The 19,412-nt window shown below is 40.0% G+C and overlaps 1 protein-coding gene across 1 annotated transcript in view; it reads left to right on the forward strand.

The window, feature by feature from the left end:
- Positions 1-19,412, forward strand: part of TTLL11 (tubulin tyrosine ligase-like family, member 11) — a 365,232-nt gene that overhangs the window by 159,105 nt on the left and 186,715 nt on the right. The window contains exons 5-6 of the mRNA XM_006865720.1: positions 4,663-4,758; positions 5,521-5,636. Coding sequence (XP_006865782.1) covers positions 4,663-4,758; positions 5,521-5,636 — 212 coding nt within the window. The remainder of the gene's footprint in view (positions 1-4,662; positions 4,759-5,520; positions 5,637-19,412) is intronic.

Raw genomic sequence — 19,412 nt, forward strand, 5'->3', positions numbered from 1 at the left:
ATTAACACAATGGCAGTAGCACTGGGCTCAGGTTTAGCTGTTTGTGACTGTGGTGCAGGACCGGGCAGTGTTTTGTTCTGTTGTGCGATGTCATCTAACAACAACAACAAGGTAATGTGAGAAACAGAGCTAAGCCCTAGTATGGCACTGTAGGAAAAACACAGGCTGCTAACTAGCTAAGGATAACCCACTAGCCACTCTTGAAAACCTTGTGCAGTGTCACTATTAGTAGGAACCTCCTCAGTGGCACACAACAACAAGAAGCTTGTGTGAGAAACTGAGCTGGGTTTGGAACCTAGCGTTTGCCACCCCTCCAACCCCTGTTCCAGCTTCCAATATTCTTATAGCTATCCATTCATGAGACCACTGTAAATGAAACAAGAAAAAGTTCACTAAGCTGAGAAAACACAAAGCCAAACTTCTAAGACATAGCAAAAACTGAGACTTGATAACTAAAGATGATAAATGTTGGTACTGTAGCCTCATCAACATCACATATCTCAGACCAGGCCTGAAGTTAGACTGATGATGTCACCAGAGTCTCTTAAAGGCCTCATCATTTATACCCACTTGTCATATATTATTAAGCAGATCTATAATACATGTAACATTTCCTACTGAATTCTCATTCCTTTCTTATCATGACCAAGGAAAGAAAAATAGAGTGAGGGTGATTGTTGCCAACTTCTCATCCTTATTGCCCTTCATTGAAGAATAACTTATCTGGAATCATACCAAAAAGTGGTCATTTGTGCTCTGATTTCATTAGTAAGAATGAAGCTACCATTTAATAATTAGCATTTGACTAATTCTATATAGACAAGTAAATGGATTTCATTCATCTTTTCTTTTTGAGTCGACAGGGAAGGGAGGTGATAACCATCTCTCTTTCTCTTTTTTCCTTTGTATCCTCCACATTATTATTAATTGAAACTTTGGGGTTGTAAGGAGCCCTGATGGTACTGAGTTAAATATTGGGTGTGGATAAAAGCTGGACTGTTAGGCACAATGTCTGTGGTTCAGACCCACCTTGGACATTCCTATACAGGGTAGCTATGAGTTGGAACCTACTTGGCAGCACTTACCAACCAACAAACCCTAGGTTGGTGGGTTCAAACCCACCAGCTGTTCATTGGGAGGAAGATGAGGCTGTCTGCTCCTATAAAGATTCACAGTTTTGGAAACCCCATGAAGCAGTTCTACTTTGTCCTACAGAGTCAGTATGAGTCAGAATCACTTGGCAACAGTGGGTTTGAGATTTTGTTTTTTGGGGTTTGGGGTTGTAGCCATCGTGTTAGAAGCTTTCTATGATATTCCCTTCCACAGAAATAATAGGAACCCCCCCCCCCCCCAAGAATCTAAAGTTCTTACCCTTACCATGTGAGCATGAATGTAATTAGGAACTAGGATCACAAAGGTGAGGAGGAGTTATTGTGGCGAAGGGCTGTTTCAGGTGGAGAGAACAAGAGCGAGGGCGGTGTCTTTGCTATCAAGTGCTGCTGTAACAGAACATCACAAGTGGGTGAATTTTCTCACAGTTTAGGAGGCTAGAAGTACTGTCTTTACGGGAAGCTCTCTCTACCTCTGTTCGCTCTGTGACAAAGTGCTTGTCTCTTTTCATCTTCTATTCCTAGGTTCCTTGGCAATATGGCATAGATCTTCCCCTTCATTTGCTTAATCTATTCTTTTATATCTCAGAAGGTATAAAGACACACCCTACTTTGGTGGCACAGGAGTTAAGAGTTTGGATGTTAAGAGAAAGGCTGGCAGTTCAAACTCCCAATTGCTCAGTGGAAGAAAGATGTGGCACTCTACTTCAGTAAAGATTTTGCTGTTGTTGTTAAGGGCCGTCAAGTTGGTTCCAACTCATAGCAACCCTGTATAGGGTTTCTGAAGAGCGGCTGGTGAGCTTGAACCACTGACCTTGCAGTTCAAACTGCTGCATTAGCCTGCAGCGTGATTTACAGCCTTGTAAACCCTATGGGGGCAGTTCTACTTTATTCTATGGGATTGCTATGAGTCAGAATCAACTCGACAACAATGGGTTTGGTTTTGGGTTTCTGTATTGAAATGTATTCAGATATCTAGCCTTCTAAGGAGTCCTGTTCATTAAAGACATCTACTTGTACTGCCTCATTAACATAATAAAGGAAACCCATTCCCAAATGTGATTATAACCATAGGTGTAGAGGTTAAGATTTACAATATATATTTCTGGGGGACACAATTCTATATATACCAGATGGCTTACCCTGCACATCAAGCTTGTGAGGAATTGAGAGAGGCCAGAGTGGCTGGAAGACAAAGCCTTACCTGAGGAGACCGGATTCAAGAACAGACATCTGACATATACTTGTAGTGTTAGAGTTAACTGTGGGGGCTGGGCTGGCGTCATGGGCATGTGACCTCTGCACAGTGCCCCCTGTTCAGAAGGACCCCACACTAGATTCAATGCTTAACTGTCATCAACATGAACGCATGAATGACTTTTGCAAATAGAGAGAGTTTTACTTCCTCTTTGCCAATTTGGATGCCTTTAATTTCTCTATCATGCTGTATAGCTCTGGCTAAAACTTCCAGCACAATAAAGCATAGGAGTGGTGATAGAGGGCATCCTTGTCTGGTTCCTAATCGCAGAGGGAAGGCTTTCAGTTTCTCTCCATTGAGAGAGATGTAGGCTGTTGGTTTTGTATATATGTTCTTGATTATGTTGAGGAATTTCCCTTCAATTCCTACTTTGTTGAATGTTTTTTATCAGGAATGGATGTCAGATTTTGTCAAATACCTTTTCTGCATCAATCGATATGATCATGCAGTTCTTATTTATATGATGGATTACATTGATTGTTTTTCTAATGTTGAACCATCCTTGCATCCCTTTTATGAAACCCACTTGGTCATGATGTATTATTTTTTTGATGTGCTGTTAGATTCTGTTGGCTAGGATTTTGTTGATAATTTTTGCGTCTATGTTCATGAGGAATATTGGTCTATAGTTTTCTTTTTTTAGTGATGTCCTTCCCTGGTTTTGGTATGAAGGTAATGCTTGCTTCATAAAAAGTATTAGGAAGTTTTCCATCCTTTTCTATATTTTGGAATAATTTGAGTAGAATTGGTGACAGTTCTTCCCTGAATGCTTGGTAGAACTCAACCCGTGAAGCCATCTGGGCCTGGACTTCTTTTGGTTGGGAGTTTTTTGATGACCTGATCAATTTCTTCGTTTGTTAGGGGTCTGTTCAAGTTTTCTACTTCATTCTGAGTAAGTTTGGGTAGGTCATGTTTTTCTAGAAATATATCCATCTCTTCTAAGTTTTCGAATTTGTTGGAGTACAACTCTTCTTAGCATTCTGTTATTATCCTTTTGATTTTGTTTGGTTCTGTTGTGACATTGCACTTGTGGTTTCTAATGCGAGTTGTTAGTGTCCTCTCCCTCTTTTCTTTTGTTAGTTTTGCCAATGGTTTGTCAATTTTATTAATCCTTTCAAAGAACCAGCTTCTTGTCTTGTTGATTCTTTCTATAGTTTTTTGGTTTTCCATTTCATTTATTTATGCTCTTATCTTTATTATTTCCTTTCTTTTGGTGACTGTAGGTTCCCTCTGCTGGTCTGTTGAAGATGCTGTGTTAATGTGTTGATTTTGGTTCTTTCCTTTTTTTGGATGTGTGCATTAATCGCAATAAATTGTCCTCTCAAGCATGAATAACTTTTGAACATGGGTCCCTGTGTTTTCATTTTATGCTGGATCCCACAATCTGTGTAGCCAGTCCAGCTTGTATGTGAAATCCAGCTCTGTCACCTGAGAATCAGTTTCTATTACTGTAAAATGGAGAGCATAATCCTTACTGCAAATATATTGTCATGAGGTTTAAATTAAGTTATGAAAAATTGCATACTAAGTACTGCCTGGTAATTCCTTAAAAAATACTTCCTTTTCCTCAGCTATAACGAGCCCAGTGGCACAGTGGTTGAAGAGCTCAGCTGCTTCAACCATAGGAGAAAGATTTATAGCCTTGGAAACCCTAGGGGGTAGTTCAATTGTGTCCAATGGGGTTGCTATGAGTCGGAATCAATTCAGTGGTAGTGGGTTTGGCTCTTTAGCTATAAAGGTCTTTCATAATTAGCTGAAGGATTTGTGTCTTCAAAATACACTTGCCTGGGTTCTGTGCTGAAAGTTTCTGACTCAGTAGATGTGGGATGGAGGCTGGGTAGTGATTTTGATACTGGTGTGTATACCTCGGGTTAAGAAAGGTGGCTTTGGGTTTTCAAAGATCTAACTAGGAAGTAACTTAATAGAGAAGAGCAGAAGAAAAGGCAGAGAGAGAAACTGATGGACTGCTATTGATGCTTAACATAATAATAAAAACTGTTAAAGAAGAAAGAGGTCATCATGTTACAGCACTTCAGATGACATTGGTAGTGCTGAGATGCAGTATGGGGACTCATCCCATTATCAGGGTCATTATACAATTGTCTGCTGTCCATTTGGTTTGACAAGTGCACCCAGAGGAAGAGGGGTTGTAGACTAGAGAAGCCAGGGTCAAGGCCCAGGTTGGGGGCTCCTTTTGAATTTATTTTCACCATAACGACCCTAATACTGTACTCAATCTCTGAAAAGAAATTGTGGCCATGGGGAATAATTCTGAATTATGTTTATCCTGCCCAGATTCTAGGCTTTGACATTCTTCTAATGAAAAATCTGAAGCCTATACTCCTTGAAGTAAATGCAAATCCCAGCATGAGAATTGAACATGAGCACGAAGTAAGTATTTTGAATATATCACTGAATATATTGCTGTACAACGGAATGTTCCCACTGAATCTTGTTCACTTGGCTAAGCAAGATTCAGCATTCCCAAGTTTGCACAGCGAAATTCTATTCAGGTCTAAATAATCTTAGTTTTGTTGAGCTCTGAACAAGGTCTATTAATATAAGACCTATCTGACCTATGCTAGTTTCCCAGCATGCCATTCTTCTCATTTTTCAGGTCTGGAAACTCAGAAGCAGCTGAGCCTTTCCATCAGTTTTGACATGAACTAATTAGTTAGCCTCAGGAGATGAGCTAATTGAAATTCTATGAATATGATTTAGCCATGTTGACATGCTTGATTCACTAAGATAAATAGTACACTTAACAGTGGTTATATCTTTCTCCCCCCTAAAATGCACTATAAAGACTGGAAGAAATCCACTTAATATTAATATTGGACTTTGGGGGATTATTTGAATTCTTTTCATTTTTAATGCATTTCTATATTTCCAAAATTTCTACAAAGAGCATGTAGTAATTTTGATAATCAGAAAAAAATGATGCTGTTTTTCCTCTCTATGTATTTTGTTGATTTGTTAAAAGAAATTGTCACTTTTAAGGTAGTATAAAGGGATACTTTGATCAATTCTCTTTAGATCAACATAGACAAACCTAGTGTAAACTCACTTGAGTTAGTGGTAGGATTGGATGCTGATTGCCAGTTGGCACTGAGTCTCTGCCTTCACTGTAACACAAATCCTTATCCATTCAAGCTTTCTCCAGGGGTGTTTGAAAATGTCCCTAGTGTTGTTGACGAAGAAGTCAAAGTGGCAGTGATTAGAGACACACTGCGCCTCATGGACCCACTTAAGAACAAAAGAGAGACCCAGTAAGTGTTTTATTTTTAAAAATAATAACATTTGCTTTGATAACAATGCGTTCCATTTCCTAAACAGATAAGTTAAATTCTTGAAACATGTTAATATTGTGAGCCGATTTACATATTAAACTATCTAATAAATCATATTTCATTCTATAAATATCAGCTCCCAAGTACTCAAAATCAGGAGATAAAGACATATTTTAAGCTGACGTATGGGGTTCAATGGTAAATATCTGATTGCTATCCAAATTTAAAAAGCATCTCTAAAATTCCACTTCCCCCGCTGATAAGATCATTCAAGCCACCATTGTTCACTCTTTGAAATCTTTAAGCAGAGGTCAAGAATAAGGCAAAATCCTGGAGAAGTGGCCCTACGTAACTTGGACATGCTAAGTAAATGCGGATTCCTTTTTATTTTATTTTCCATGTTTATACTCTTGCAGTGTAAAATTTCTGGAAGTTCTATTGTATTTATAATTGTTATCAATTCTCTCTGTCCCTTCCCACCCAGTGGGACATTACACTGTTGTAATGGTGGTAGTATGCACCCCACTTCTTCTTACATGGGTCACCCCTGAACTTAATGACATTTCATTTGGGTCTTTTGTTTATTTTGCTTTTTACCAAATTCTAGGCTCTCACAAAGTAAGGATGAATAAATATCATTGTGCCTTTGTTTTAGGCAGAAAATCAAAGGCAGACATTTCAAATAGCATTTATCCTGCCCCTTAACAAATCAGGTTATTCTAAATGCTGCCAGACAAGCAAAGTACTCTTCAGCTATGGTTCAAGACAGAGAGGAAGGCCGACTCACCTAACCAAGTGCTTTTTGCAGATTGCTCTTGTGTGACTCCACCCCAATATTTGAACTCAAGTCCAAATAATGTTAGAGTCACCCTGCAGTACTGGTTGGCATCCTTGGCTGCATATTAGAACAATCAGGGGAGTTTCAAATATCTCAGTGGTCGGGCCCCCAATTTTAAAGTTACTGATCTTAATTCTCCTGGGCCTGGAGACTTGGCCACAGATTTTTGTATGTCCTCTAGGTGATTTTCGATGTGGCCAAGGTTGGAGTGCTGTTGCCCTATAGAAACTGTTACCCTAAAGGAGTGAGTTGTCATATTCTGATTCAGGCTGGATGTTGCCAACTTGAATGAGTTTTCCTCAAAGAGTGTTCTTCACCGTGTGAGGCACAGATTGCCACCGTTGGCTAAACTAGACTCAGGTTGTTCACCCAGAGTTCATATAGACCAATCCCGCCAGGTGTGACTTCTGCTGATTAGTGTTGCAAAGTGATGGTGTATGAGGGCTGCCAAATCCTCTGAGCAACTCGATTAGCAGCTACAGAGTTTGTCCACTTGTGTGTGTATGCAGCTGTTTCCTTTAGCCATCCCTGAGGAAAAACAATGAATTTACTAATGCCTGCCAGATTGGTTAGATTAATGGGAGGGGGAGAGGGGAGAAAGGGAACTCATTTCTTGAAAGTCTTGTTGTTACTAAATGCCTTCGAGTTGGTTCCAACTCATAGTAATCCTGTATAGGGTGGGTTTGAATCACCGACTTGTGGTTAACATTCCAGTGCTTATCTATAACACCACACCAGAACTCCTCATCATTATTGATCTCATGAGCTGGAATTAGGCACTGAGAGGTTTGCGGGGCCATAGGGAGAGTTTAGTGACCATCCACATCAGTAAGGCATAGTGGTCTGTTTTTGTTGTTGTTGTTTTAGGGTGACCTTAACACATTTATATTCTGATTCTTTTGGTGGGACTAGCAAATTCAAAGAAGGCTTTTTACCCTCTATTAAGACCCCCAGCGAGATGGATTGGCCAAGTGGCAGCATCAGTGTACTCAAGCGTGCCAGCAATAGTGAGGTTGGCCCAGGATCGAGCAGTGTTTCGTTCTGCTGTGCATAGGTCACTATGAGTCGGTACCACCTCGATGGCACCTAAAAACAACAACAAACCCAAAACACTAATATGCCTCAAAACATAATTAGCTTTCCTTTTCTTGATCTGCTTGTTTTTCTTTACCTGTACCTGGCTGTATAAACGACACGAGTAGGATGGAGCTCTAGAATTGAATAGCTGGGATACAGGAGCACTGGGAAGGATGGGAAAGACATTTTATCATTTATCAAGTCATAAGTAGCAGCACCTCATTTTTAATTTAAAAAGCATTGATTTTCTTATTGATAACCAGGAACAGTTAGGACTTTAAGAACCTGACTTCAATTCTAATATAAAAACCTTTTCATCTCATTCTTTTCTTACCTACAATGTAAAGGTCTACTCATATGTAAGTAAATGGCTAAATGCCATTTACTGATTTCTTCCCTTAATTTCCTGTTACTTTTTTTTTTTTTTTAAATCCAATGTTTATTATATCCATGAAAGCCCTTAGTAATCGGTAAAGTGCATTTATATATATAAGGGGTTATTATTATTATTTTGATCTTTTTGCCACGCAAAGAAAAGGCTGAAATTAATTCTCAACTCTTTTGTTTAGGAATGTTTCAGAGTAAGTTGGAAAAGCACTGCATTTATGCCCACAGAAAATGCACAGTGTTGTAGTGCTGAATCATCTGGGTTCAAATTGGAGACCGTGCTAGTCCAGCTGCACAAAGTGATGTCACACACATTCAGAATCCAGAGTGTCTCATATTTGCATAGGATCCGGCCAGAGTCTTCTAAAACAAATAGTGACATTGCACTGCCCTTTCCTCCAACCTTTTAGCAAAAGAGGCTCAGAGTCACCCTCATTAATTCTCTCCTGAGTATAGTTTGTTAGCAAGATGGCTGAAGCGGATCTTCACTTTGCCCATGCACTGGAGAAAAAAGTAGATGCTCTGAGCTCCACTGCTCTGGAAAGTTGCAGAGGAGGCCACCTGATGCGTGTGCGCATGTGTCATGGACCTCCACACACTTCTGGGGCAGGGTTGCTAGGGTGGGAGAGAATTTCCTGTTGGGTTAGAAGGCAGTCCTCATGCAATCTCAAGGGCGGGAACTTAAGAAGCCACTATCTCCATCTTGGCATAGTTTAAAAAATTCAAACTCTTATGATAAGACCTAGGGGATGCTAATCTGTTTTGAGTTACAGCATCTTTTTCTAGAAAATGGGGATAATGGTATTTAAATGAAATAACCTTGAAAAACTCATAATGTATTTGTTGTCATTGTTGTTAAGTGCCTTCGAGACAGTTCCAACTCATAGCAACCCTGTATAGGGTTTCTGAGGTTTTATGTCTTTGTGGGAGCAGAAAGTCTCATCTTTTCCTGTGGAGCAGTTGGTGGGCTCGAACTGTGAACCCTGTAGTTTGTATTCTAGTACTTATCATGTGGAGCCAACACGCTTCTTAATGTATGATGTTGTTAAGTGCTGTCGAGTCAGTTCCGACCCATAGTGACCCTGTTTAGGGTTTCCGAGGAGAGGCTGGTGGGTTTGAACCACCAACCTTACGGTTCACACTGACCTTTCGTTCCAGAGCATTATCCTGCAGTGCCACAATGTTAGACACTTAATGGTGCTTTGTTACCATTCTCTTTCCTGGTATGCTGAAAGTAGAATTTTGCGTTTGAAATCCATTACATATCCCAAAATGTAAGTGCTAGATAATCATGGACTGAGATTTATTAGTATTGAAATTGGTTTATCAATGAAGGTTCTGTTTCTGGGCAGCAAGATGCCATGCCTCAGGCATATTTATTTTCTGGATTAGGAGAGATTACCTCTGGACTCCGAAGGAAGAAAACAGTTGCCATACAAGAGCTATTCTATGATAATATTTTTTTAACATCTAAGAACTAAAATGATTTTCACACTAGGGCTCGTTGCAGGCACCATGGGGACATGGGAAGGGGATGGGTAGAATTTCTTCCTATTTGGGCATTTGTTATTATTGTCAAGGTAAAATTCCCATAGCATATGACATAAGACCATGTCATGTACTTTAAAGCATCAAATTCATTGGCATTTAGTATACCCACAGTATTGTATACTACCATCCCCTCTATCTAGTTCTAGAGCATTTTCATCACCCCAGAAGGAAACACTATACCCATTAAGTAGTCATTCCTCAATCTTCTCTCCCCAAATCCCTGGTAACCACTAATCTGCCTTCAATTTCTATAGACTTGCTTATTCTAGATATTTATGTAAATGAAATCATGCACTATTCTTCCTTTTGTGTGTGCTTTATTCCACTTAGCAGAACCTTTTCAAAGTTCACCCATGTTGTAGTATGTATAAGTAATTCATTTCTTTTCGCTGCTGAATCATATTCCCTGGTATGGATATACCTCACTGTGTTTATGCATTGATTAGTTAATCTCTTTTTTCAACCACAGGGATTCTGCATTCATCTATTTTATGGTTTGTCATTGTACATTTGATTTCACTTGAGCAGAAAGGGTCTCTTCTGCATATTTTTAAAACGTCTTATTTAATCCAGCTCCCTCATTATAGACTACTAAAATTGAAACAAACCTGAGAAATTATCAGCTCAGTCAGACCCCTGGTCCAATAATGCCCCTGCTAAGCATCCCAACAGAGGAGCAGGGTGTGTCCGAGAAAGACATTGGACTTGGCATCAGCCAGGTCTGTATTGGAGTCCTTGATCTCTGATTAGTGCATCTGGCCAAGGCATTCTTGTTCTCTGATCTCATCTATAACGTGAGAATGGCTGGATTGTTTGGGCCATCAGATGAAATGATCTATGTGAGAATGCCTCATGAAATCTGAGAGCCTTGGACAAATGCTAGTTCCTTTGGTCACCAAGGAATTCCGGTATGGCGCTGTAGCATCAGCACTGGACTGCTAATCACAAGGCCAGCAGTTCAAACCTACCAGCTGCTCCTTGGAAACCCCATACAGGGTTGCTGAGTCCAAAATGACTCAACAGCACTTAACAACAACAATAACATAGTCACCAAGTAGTCAATTTATCTTTACTTTGAAATTATGCTGACCATGGCAAATAATATACCAGCTCTGGAGGCAGTCTACTTAAGTTGCATAAATAATAATTTTGCTTACCTGAATCATGCATAATGAAACTAAGCCAGAAGAAGATAAGGAGCATCCCCCAGGTCACAAAGCAGAGGGACCCTGCATTCTCTGAGCGTTGCCATGTTGCTGCATTGACCTTCAGTTTCTAGTTCGCCCTCAAAGCTTGGCTTCCAAGATAAAGGAGGAGAGGAAGAAAAAAAACAGGCAGATGAACTGAAAATGTCTCTTTTTCTCAAAGTATTTGTGCATCCTAAGTCTTTCTTTTTTATGCTGTGACACTGTAGGAGAAGTACTGTACTGCTAACCATAAGGTTGGTGATTCAAACTCACCAGCCACTCCTTGGAAACCCTATACAGGATCACTGTGAATCAGAACCTACCCAACGGGACCCAACAACAACAAACGCAGATGTGAATAAACTACATTTATGATAATTTTATAAATAAAATGATTATTCCATTGATTAATTTTTGGAAGGTCAGTTTATCCCTGGGGGAGACATTTCACTGGTACTGGCTTCCTTTGTCTGAATCTAGGTATTTCTGGTATCCAGACTCTTTTTTTTTTAAAGGAATTATAACTGTTTGGGGTTTCAGAGTAATAGAAATAAAGAGAGAACCTAGCTGGAGAAATCTGAGAGGATTTTATTGATATCACAATAACACGCAATACCTGGAAACTGGCTTATAGACTGCTTGCCTCTTGCTCGTAGGTGTATATTTGGAATATGACTTATATAAAGGACAAAAGCCCTTTTCCCACAGCAATGGTTCTCAATCCTTCCCCAATTTCATTTACCTCCGATCACCACAGCAACCAGGTTTGTTATAAAGGGAGGAGTCAACTTGTTAGGGCAGATTTTGCCCTAATTCAAGAGATGTTTGTCTTCTAGACGTTATATTGGGAGCTCAAGCTTTACTTGTTACCTTGACACCAAGCTTGTCCCTTGGATCCTGTGCCATGTTCAGCACCAATAAATTAGATGGATCCCCAAGTTAGGTAGATTCTATATAGAATTCAGGGTACAGATGAAACATTCTAAAATAATGGAGAATAAGGAATTTCCAAGTTGACTAAGGGCTTTGTAGTATAACTATGGGATGTGGCACTTTCCAACCCTGGAAAAGAATAGGGGAAAAAAAACAATATTCAGAGACGTTTCGAATCCAGACCCCCTGCCCTTTAAATGGTAGTACCCCTGCCTTTGAGTCTATTGCAACTCAGAGTGACCCCATATAGGGTTTCTGGAGTTCTGATGTGGTGCTGTAGGTTAAGCACTGGACGGAAATATTGGTTTGAACTGCAAGGTCAGTGGTTCATACTTACCAGCTGCTCCTCGGAAACCCTATACAGGGTCACTATGAGTCGGAACTAACTCAACACTAAACAATGACAGCACAGGGTTTCTGGGACTGTGGAGTCTTAACAGGAGCAAACTGCCTCATATTTCTCCCTTAGAATGGTTGGTGGGTTTGAACCACCAACTTTGCAGTTAGCAGTCCAGTACCTAACCCACGGTGCCACTATGGTGGCAAAGCTTACTGAAATCCCCTCAACAACAGAGAAAATTGGCTTCTGTCTATCTAGACTAAACATGCCATCATAAGTATGTTAAGTGACATTGAGTCAGTTATGACTCATAGCGACTCTGTATAGGGTTTCTGAGGAGCAGTTGGTGGGTTTGAACCACCGATCTTGCAATCCAGTGCATTATCCTGCAGCGGATAACACCAGGACTCCGTCATAAGTACAGAACATTACTTTTCCAACCCTGAGAATGTTCTTCTGTAAATAGACATTCCTTCAGAAGAACAGTGCAACCATCCACCAAAGTGTCCATCCAAGCATGCACAGATGAGAGTTTATTGAAATTTTGAGATTTATTTGATTCCTGAGGATTCCTTTGTGACACGATCCTACAAATCAGTACATACTGACTCTAAGTACCTTGGAAGATTTCACATTAATCAAGAGGTGGATATTCATTTTCATTTCACTTGTACCATGCTGCATTAGAGAAACAAGTATCGGTTTATTCAGAGTGTTTATTGAGCACTCACTATGTGCTGGGAGTGGGGCTGGGGAACAACAAGAGCGAATCTATTCTCAGGTCGGGAAGGGAAGCAAGACACTCACATTAACATCTATAAGGTGAAAAGTACCGAGTGCCATAAATAAGGTCCAGACAAATGGCCCCAGGAAGAAGGTGCGGAGAGAATTTCCTGATAGGAAGGATTTGAGCACCTAATGAGGAGGAGGCACTTGAACTGAGGCTTAAAGAATGGGTAGTATTCAAAATGAGAGCATGAGAAGGACATCCCTGGTGTAGGAAACAAAGGCATAGGACTCTGTTGAGTTGCTCAAGTTGGCTGAAGAAAGCAGGTGCATGGTGTGACTTAGAAGAGAGGAAGGTGGGAAGGTAGACGGAGACCCAAGGCTAAGAGATGAACGTCCTTGAATGTAAAGCCAAATGCATAAACTCTTTATGTCTGTGAGTCCCGTTAGCTACATACACTAATGTGTATATGTGTGTTTTTCCTGGAGAAAAGGCCAGAAACAACTTCATCCGATTTTCAAAAAGTTAGAGCCTCACTCTTCTTTTCTCGTTGGAGGCTACGGGGAGCTGAAGCAGCTTGTTCATGGTTTAGATATGGTGGCTTCCAGGTGCACTGTGCCCTCCAAACCTAAAAAGATTTCATGTTTCAGACGGAAGTCAGCAAACTAGAAAACTGTGCATGCATTTTTCAAGCAAAGACAAAAAGGAAGTGACTAATGGCAAGCGCATTATTTTATGTGCAAAAAATAAAATCAGACAGCTCTCTTCCATTTGAAAACGCTAAAACATTAAGTCAGAAATAGCCAGTAAAAGCCTCTTTTGCATGAAGTTTGTTGAGAGGGAACCATTTCTGAGACTTATGAGGACTATGCAACTTCCTGATCTGATGTGATAGTGTCATTTCAGAGGGCCATTAGACAGGAGTGGAGTCCCACTACTGGCAGGTAGGCACGCTCTCCCTCTCGCCTGTGCCAGGAGCAGATGGGAATCTTGACGAGCATATGGCTAGTCAGTCACTATTATGGGGGAAATGGCAGCGCTGACGTCTGTGTGGGTCCTTTCAGAGTATCTCAGGTAGTGATGAGGTAGCAAATGTACTTAGAAATTTCCTTACAAGTTGCTCCAGTGAGCCTTAAATGTTCTGGTGCTTTTCAATTCAGGATGCATTAGAGTTTTGGAAAGAGGTGGTGTGACAAAGGTTTTGATGCCAGATCCATTCTACTTCAGAAGAGTCACTGTATTTTCCTGAACTTCATTTCCCCATCACAAATCCTCCCTGTACTACCTCAGTCACAAGGAATTATCTTGTGAATGCTTACTATGTAAGGCATAGGGTGGGGAAAAATACTTGTCGTTTACGTCACTCCTCACAGTTCTTGCGCAGTGGGTACTATCACGATTGGTTTACACTGAGCTTTGAAATGGTTAAATGACAAGCCCAAGATCACAGCACTTGTAAGACACAGACTGAGATTTAAAGCCAGGTCTGTCTAGTTCTTGTCGAGAAAGAATAGATACTAAAGCATTTAGCACATGAAAGAGATGGGCCCCAATAAAGGATTATTGTTTTCTGGTCTGGTTGGTGCCTCCCCAGAGCTCTTCCTCTCTCCCTGTCAACTTTGAGGAGTCCTCGTCTCCTCCTAAGCCAGTAGCGCACTGCCTTGACCATGTAGCTATATGCTAAGTCTTGAAGTTGCGTGGTGTCAGCCCTCCAAAGCTATGCTTCTTCAGTATTGTGTTGGCTATTTTGGGCCTTTTGCCTTTCCATATAAACTTTGGAATCAGTTTGTTGATATACACAAAATAATTTGTTGGGATTCCTGCCCGTTTTCTATCCATTTTTTTCTCATGATAAAAATAGTATGTGTTTATTGTAGAAAAATTTAAAAAACATTAAAAAGAATGCAGCATGAAATAAAAATCACCCTCAAATTCTACTACCCGAGGTTAATGTTAACTTTTAGTTAATAACAACCGTATCATTTTCTTCTGTCTTGTTGAAGCTATATTATCTATTTAATTTTTGTATATTGCTTTTATTTTTCTCTATTTTGCACAAGAATAATTTCCCCTTCTTGTTAACAGTTCTTTGTAAGCATCATTTTCATCCAACGGATGAACCAGAGTTTGCTTTCCTATTGGTGACTATTTAGTTCATTTCCAGTATATTTCCTTAAAGTTAAGTGTGCAATTTAGAACGTTGTCTTAGGAGGGAGAGTGTACCCAAGGTCGTAGGACTTAAAAATCCAGTCATGTTTTTAATGCACAAGCTAGAGATAAGAGTGGCTGAGAGCAGGGACCCTGGAGTCAGATTTTTTAAATGTAAATCCTGGCTCCGCCATTTCCAGCTGTATGAACTAGAGTAAGTTACCTCCCCTCTCTGTACTTTGATTTCTTCTTTCATAAAAGGGGGAGTTTGCAGTTGAACGTTTTTAAATCTGCAAAGCAATGAGAAGCTCTTAATTTAGAAGGAAGATGTTGCTTACTCTTAAGAGATTATTTGCAATGGGAAATGTCCAATCTGCATGTATTTAAATAAATTGAAGTTTTTGCTTTATATATATATGGAAAATAAGGTGTGTGAGAAGGAAGAGGTGGTGAAATAAGTGGGAAAGGAGCTACGGCAACAACAGGTTAATTTTTTGCTGCAGGGATGGATTTGATTTCCCTCTAATTATCTGCTAGATTAAAAGAAATGAGGGATCAAAATTAAAGCCAGTTTTAGTAATCATTTGAAAGCCCTTGGTTATCACACCAAATGGTTTGCAATATTCTCCAGCTGCTTTCTTTCCTTTTCTTTTTATGCAATTTCCCTTTCTTCCTTCACTTTAAGTAGCAGAAGAGCCCTTTGCAGCTCTCATCACAGAGACTAATGTGAAGGGGATGTGAAAGAGGTGGAATCTGAGCAGTTACAAGTAGTAGCATCCGCCCCCAAGCTCATCCTCTGCTGGGCGCTCATCATGAGTGAGAATTAGCACTGTTCCACGTCTTGCTGGCATGCTGACTTTTCAGTGTGTGCTCTTCCTGCCTGAATGATGTTTTTATTTGCTTATAGAAGATTTCTTTTCCCTCTCCAGACTGTACCATGCACCTTCAGCATTGGAAGCCATTCCTGAGAAGCTGCTAACACATGAATGAATGAATGCATGCATGCATGAACGAATGAGTGAGTGAGTGACTGAGCGAATATGATCTGCAGGCCTGTTGTGCTGGGTCTTGAGCTAGAGGATAGTATCACAGTAGTGACAATGAACTTCCATACAGAATGTTGTGGGAACACTAACAGCAAGGTGAGCTGGGGTGGGGGGTGTGGAGGTGGGGGTCAGTATGGAGCAGGGTGGAAGCTGTGAGAGAGAGAGGCCTAGACAGAAAAAACAAACACCTGTGCATGCTACTGGGCAGGACAGAACATAAGGATCTAAGCACCCTGAAATAACTCCAGAAAGTCCATAACCACATCATTCATAGAAATTACAAACTGGAAACTATGTATCTGTCCACCAACAGAAGAATGTACTACCATATTTTTACAGAAATAACATTATATGCTTTTTTGCCAAATGCTCAGTGCCTTCACACATCATTTTCGTAGATATACTATTCACATTATTTATGTGGGCACATTATTTGCAAAAAGAAAAAAAGGTAATACGAATATTCACTTGCTGGACTATTATACCTCAATGAAAATACATAAACTACAGTTCCGTGCATTTCTCAAATATTTGTTGAGCAAAAGAAGCACATATGTACAAAACTAATGGTCAATGGAGAGGAAATTGAAAGCATTCCCCTTGCGAATAGGAACTAGAGAAGGATGTCCTTTATCACTACTCCTATTCAGTAATATACTGGAATTCTTAGCCAGTGCTATAAGGCAAGAAAAGGAAATTAAAGATATCCAAATTGGTAAAGAAGACGTAAAACTCTCTCTAATTGTAGATGATCTGATCCCATACATAGAAAAACCCTATAGACTCCATAAGAAAATTATTTGAACTCATTTAAGGATTAAGCAAAGTGTCAGAGTACAAGGTTAACATACAAAAATTAGCCAGATTACTGTAAACTAGTAAAGAGAACTCTGAAAAGGAAATCAAGAAAACAATACCTTTCACAATAGCTGCCCAAAAGATGAAATTGTTAGGAATAAATCTAACTAGAGAAACAAAATATCTATACAAAGAAAACTACAAAACACTAGTATAAGAAACCAAGAGATGTAAATAATTGGAATAATATATCATGTTTATGGACAGGAAGACTTAACATTGTGAAAATGTCAACACTGCCTAAAGTGATCTATAGATACAATACAACCCCAATCCAGATTCTAACATCATTCTTCAAAGAGATAGAAAAACTTATCACTAATTGTATATGGAAAGGAAAGAGACCCCAAATAAGCAAAGTATTACTAGAAGAAGAAGGACAAAGTCCTAGGCTTCTTATTTCCTAATATCAAAACCTATTACACAGCCTCAGTAGTCCAAAAAGTCTGGTCCTGGTACAAAGGGACACATAGAAGAACCCAGTAGTAAATTCATCCAACTATGTGGCACTGTAGGATTAGCTGCTCCTTGGAAACCCAAACTCACCAGCTGCTCCTTGGAAACCCTTCACAGAGTTGCTATGGGTTGGAACTGACTCAATGGCATTTAACAACAACAATGATCAGTTGATCTTTGACAAAGGGTCAAAACACATCAGGGGGAAAACTGGATTTTGACTTACAGAAAAAATAAAGCAGGACCCATATCTCACACCATATACAAAAACAAATTCAAGATGGAGCAAAGAGCTAATGTAAAACCTAGAACTATAAAGATTATCAATGAAAAAATATGGGCAAATTTCAGAGCTCTGATAAATGGCATAAATATACCATATAAGTAACATACCTAAAAACACACAAACAGTAGAAGAAAAACTAGATGACTGGGACCTCCTAAAAATTAGACACTGATGTGCATCAAAAGATTTGCCAAACAAGTAAAAAGAGAACCCACAGACTGGGAAAATTTTTTGACAGTGATCTATCAGACAAGGGACTGCGCTCTAAAATTTTTAGAAAAATTAACACTTCAATGAGGAAAAGACAAATAATACAATTAAAAAGTGGACAGAGGACATATACAGACTATTCACTAAAGAAGACTTTCAGATGGCTAGAGGATAGATATGTGTTAACTTGGATGATGGGGAAGACAAGCTACAACAAGAGAGAGGTTGGCAGAAGAATGAAGAAGGCAGGAGGAGACACGGAGTAGTGTGAAAGTTAAAGGGAACAGAGGTAAATACTGTTATATGTATACAATCCTGCAATAATAGTGACCTCTGGATAGATACAAAGAGCTCTGGTAGCATAATGGTTATGAATCTGGCTGCTAATCTCACGGTTAGCAGTTCAAAACTAACAGCCACTCTGCGGGAGAAATATGAGGCCTTTTTCTCCCGTAAAGATTTATAGCCTTGGAAACCCTATGCAGGGTCGCTATGAGTTGGAACCGACTCCACGGCACATCACCACAACAACATGGATAGATACAGAGGCTGCACGGGTATGAAAGGAACAGTAGGAGTCTACCCTCAGCTATTATATTTGTACATGGGTAGGAGCTCTGGTAGCGTAGTGGTTACAAATCGGGCTGCGAACCTTAAGGTCAGTGGTTTGAAACTACCAGCCGCTCCGCGGGAGAAAGATGAGGCTTTCTACTCCTGTAAGGATTTACACCCTCGGAAACCCTGTACAGGGTCGCTATGGGTCGGCTCCGACTCGAAGGCACTTAACAACAACAACAACATTTACTATTTACCATTGCTACAAACATATCCATAAATGTGGTGGGTCATGTTGTTGTGAGGTGCCACCGAGTTGGTTCCAACTCATAGTGACCTTATATGTACAACAGAACGACACACTGTGCCTGGGCCTGTGTCAACCTCACAATCGTTGTTAAGTTTGAGTCATCACTGCTGCCATTGTGCCAGTCCATCTTGTTGAGGGTCTTCCCCTTTTTTACTGACCCTACACTTTACCGGGAGTCCTGGTGTGGTGCTATGGGATAAAACACTTGACCACAAGGTCAGTTTGAACCACAATATTGGTGTTTCAAATGCACCAGCCACCCTTGGAAACCCTAAACAGGGTCGCTGTGAGTTGGAATTGATTTGTTGGCACTTGACAACAATACACAGTTATCAGAATTATTCTTTAGGCATACACATCTTTTACATTCTTCTGTATGTATGACATATCACACTTTTACAGGTTGCATAAAGAAATTCACTATGGCTGAATTATATTGAGTGAGCAGGAAGTGTGTCAGGAGACAGGACCAGATGCTGCAGGGCCTAATGGTCTCATTTTAAAATTCATCCTAAAAACAAAGAACAAATTCTAAACAGCAGGGTTAGAATGATGAATTTTGTGTTTTAAAAAGATCACCTTGGCTGCAGTCTGAAAAATAAACTGAAGTAAAGCAGGGTTGGATGGGGAGACAGTTAAGTGTTATGAGAGATGCCAGTCATGTGGATTATAGGGTGGTGGTAGGATGGAGAGAAATATTTGTATTCAAGAACTATGTAGAATTGGCTACCTAAAATGAGGGGGCAATAGAGGTACAAAGTGACTGGCTTACAAGTTTTCTAAAGGGAGTTTAGTTTAAGAGTGTGTGGGGGGTGGAAAGGGGGTAGAGTCCCACTGAATAGTTTT

This window comes from Chrysochloris asiatica, unplaced genomic scaffold (assembly GCF_000296735.1).
Source record: "Chrysochloris asiatica unplaced genomic scaffold, ChrAsi1.0 scaffold00081, whole genome shotgun sequence".
NCBI classification, from domain to species: Eukaryota; Metazoa; Chordata; class Mammalia; order Afrosoricida; family Chrysochloridae; genus Chrysochloris; species Chrysochloris asiatica.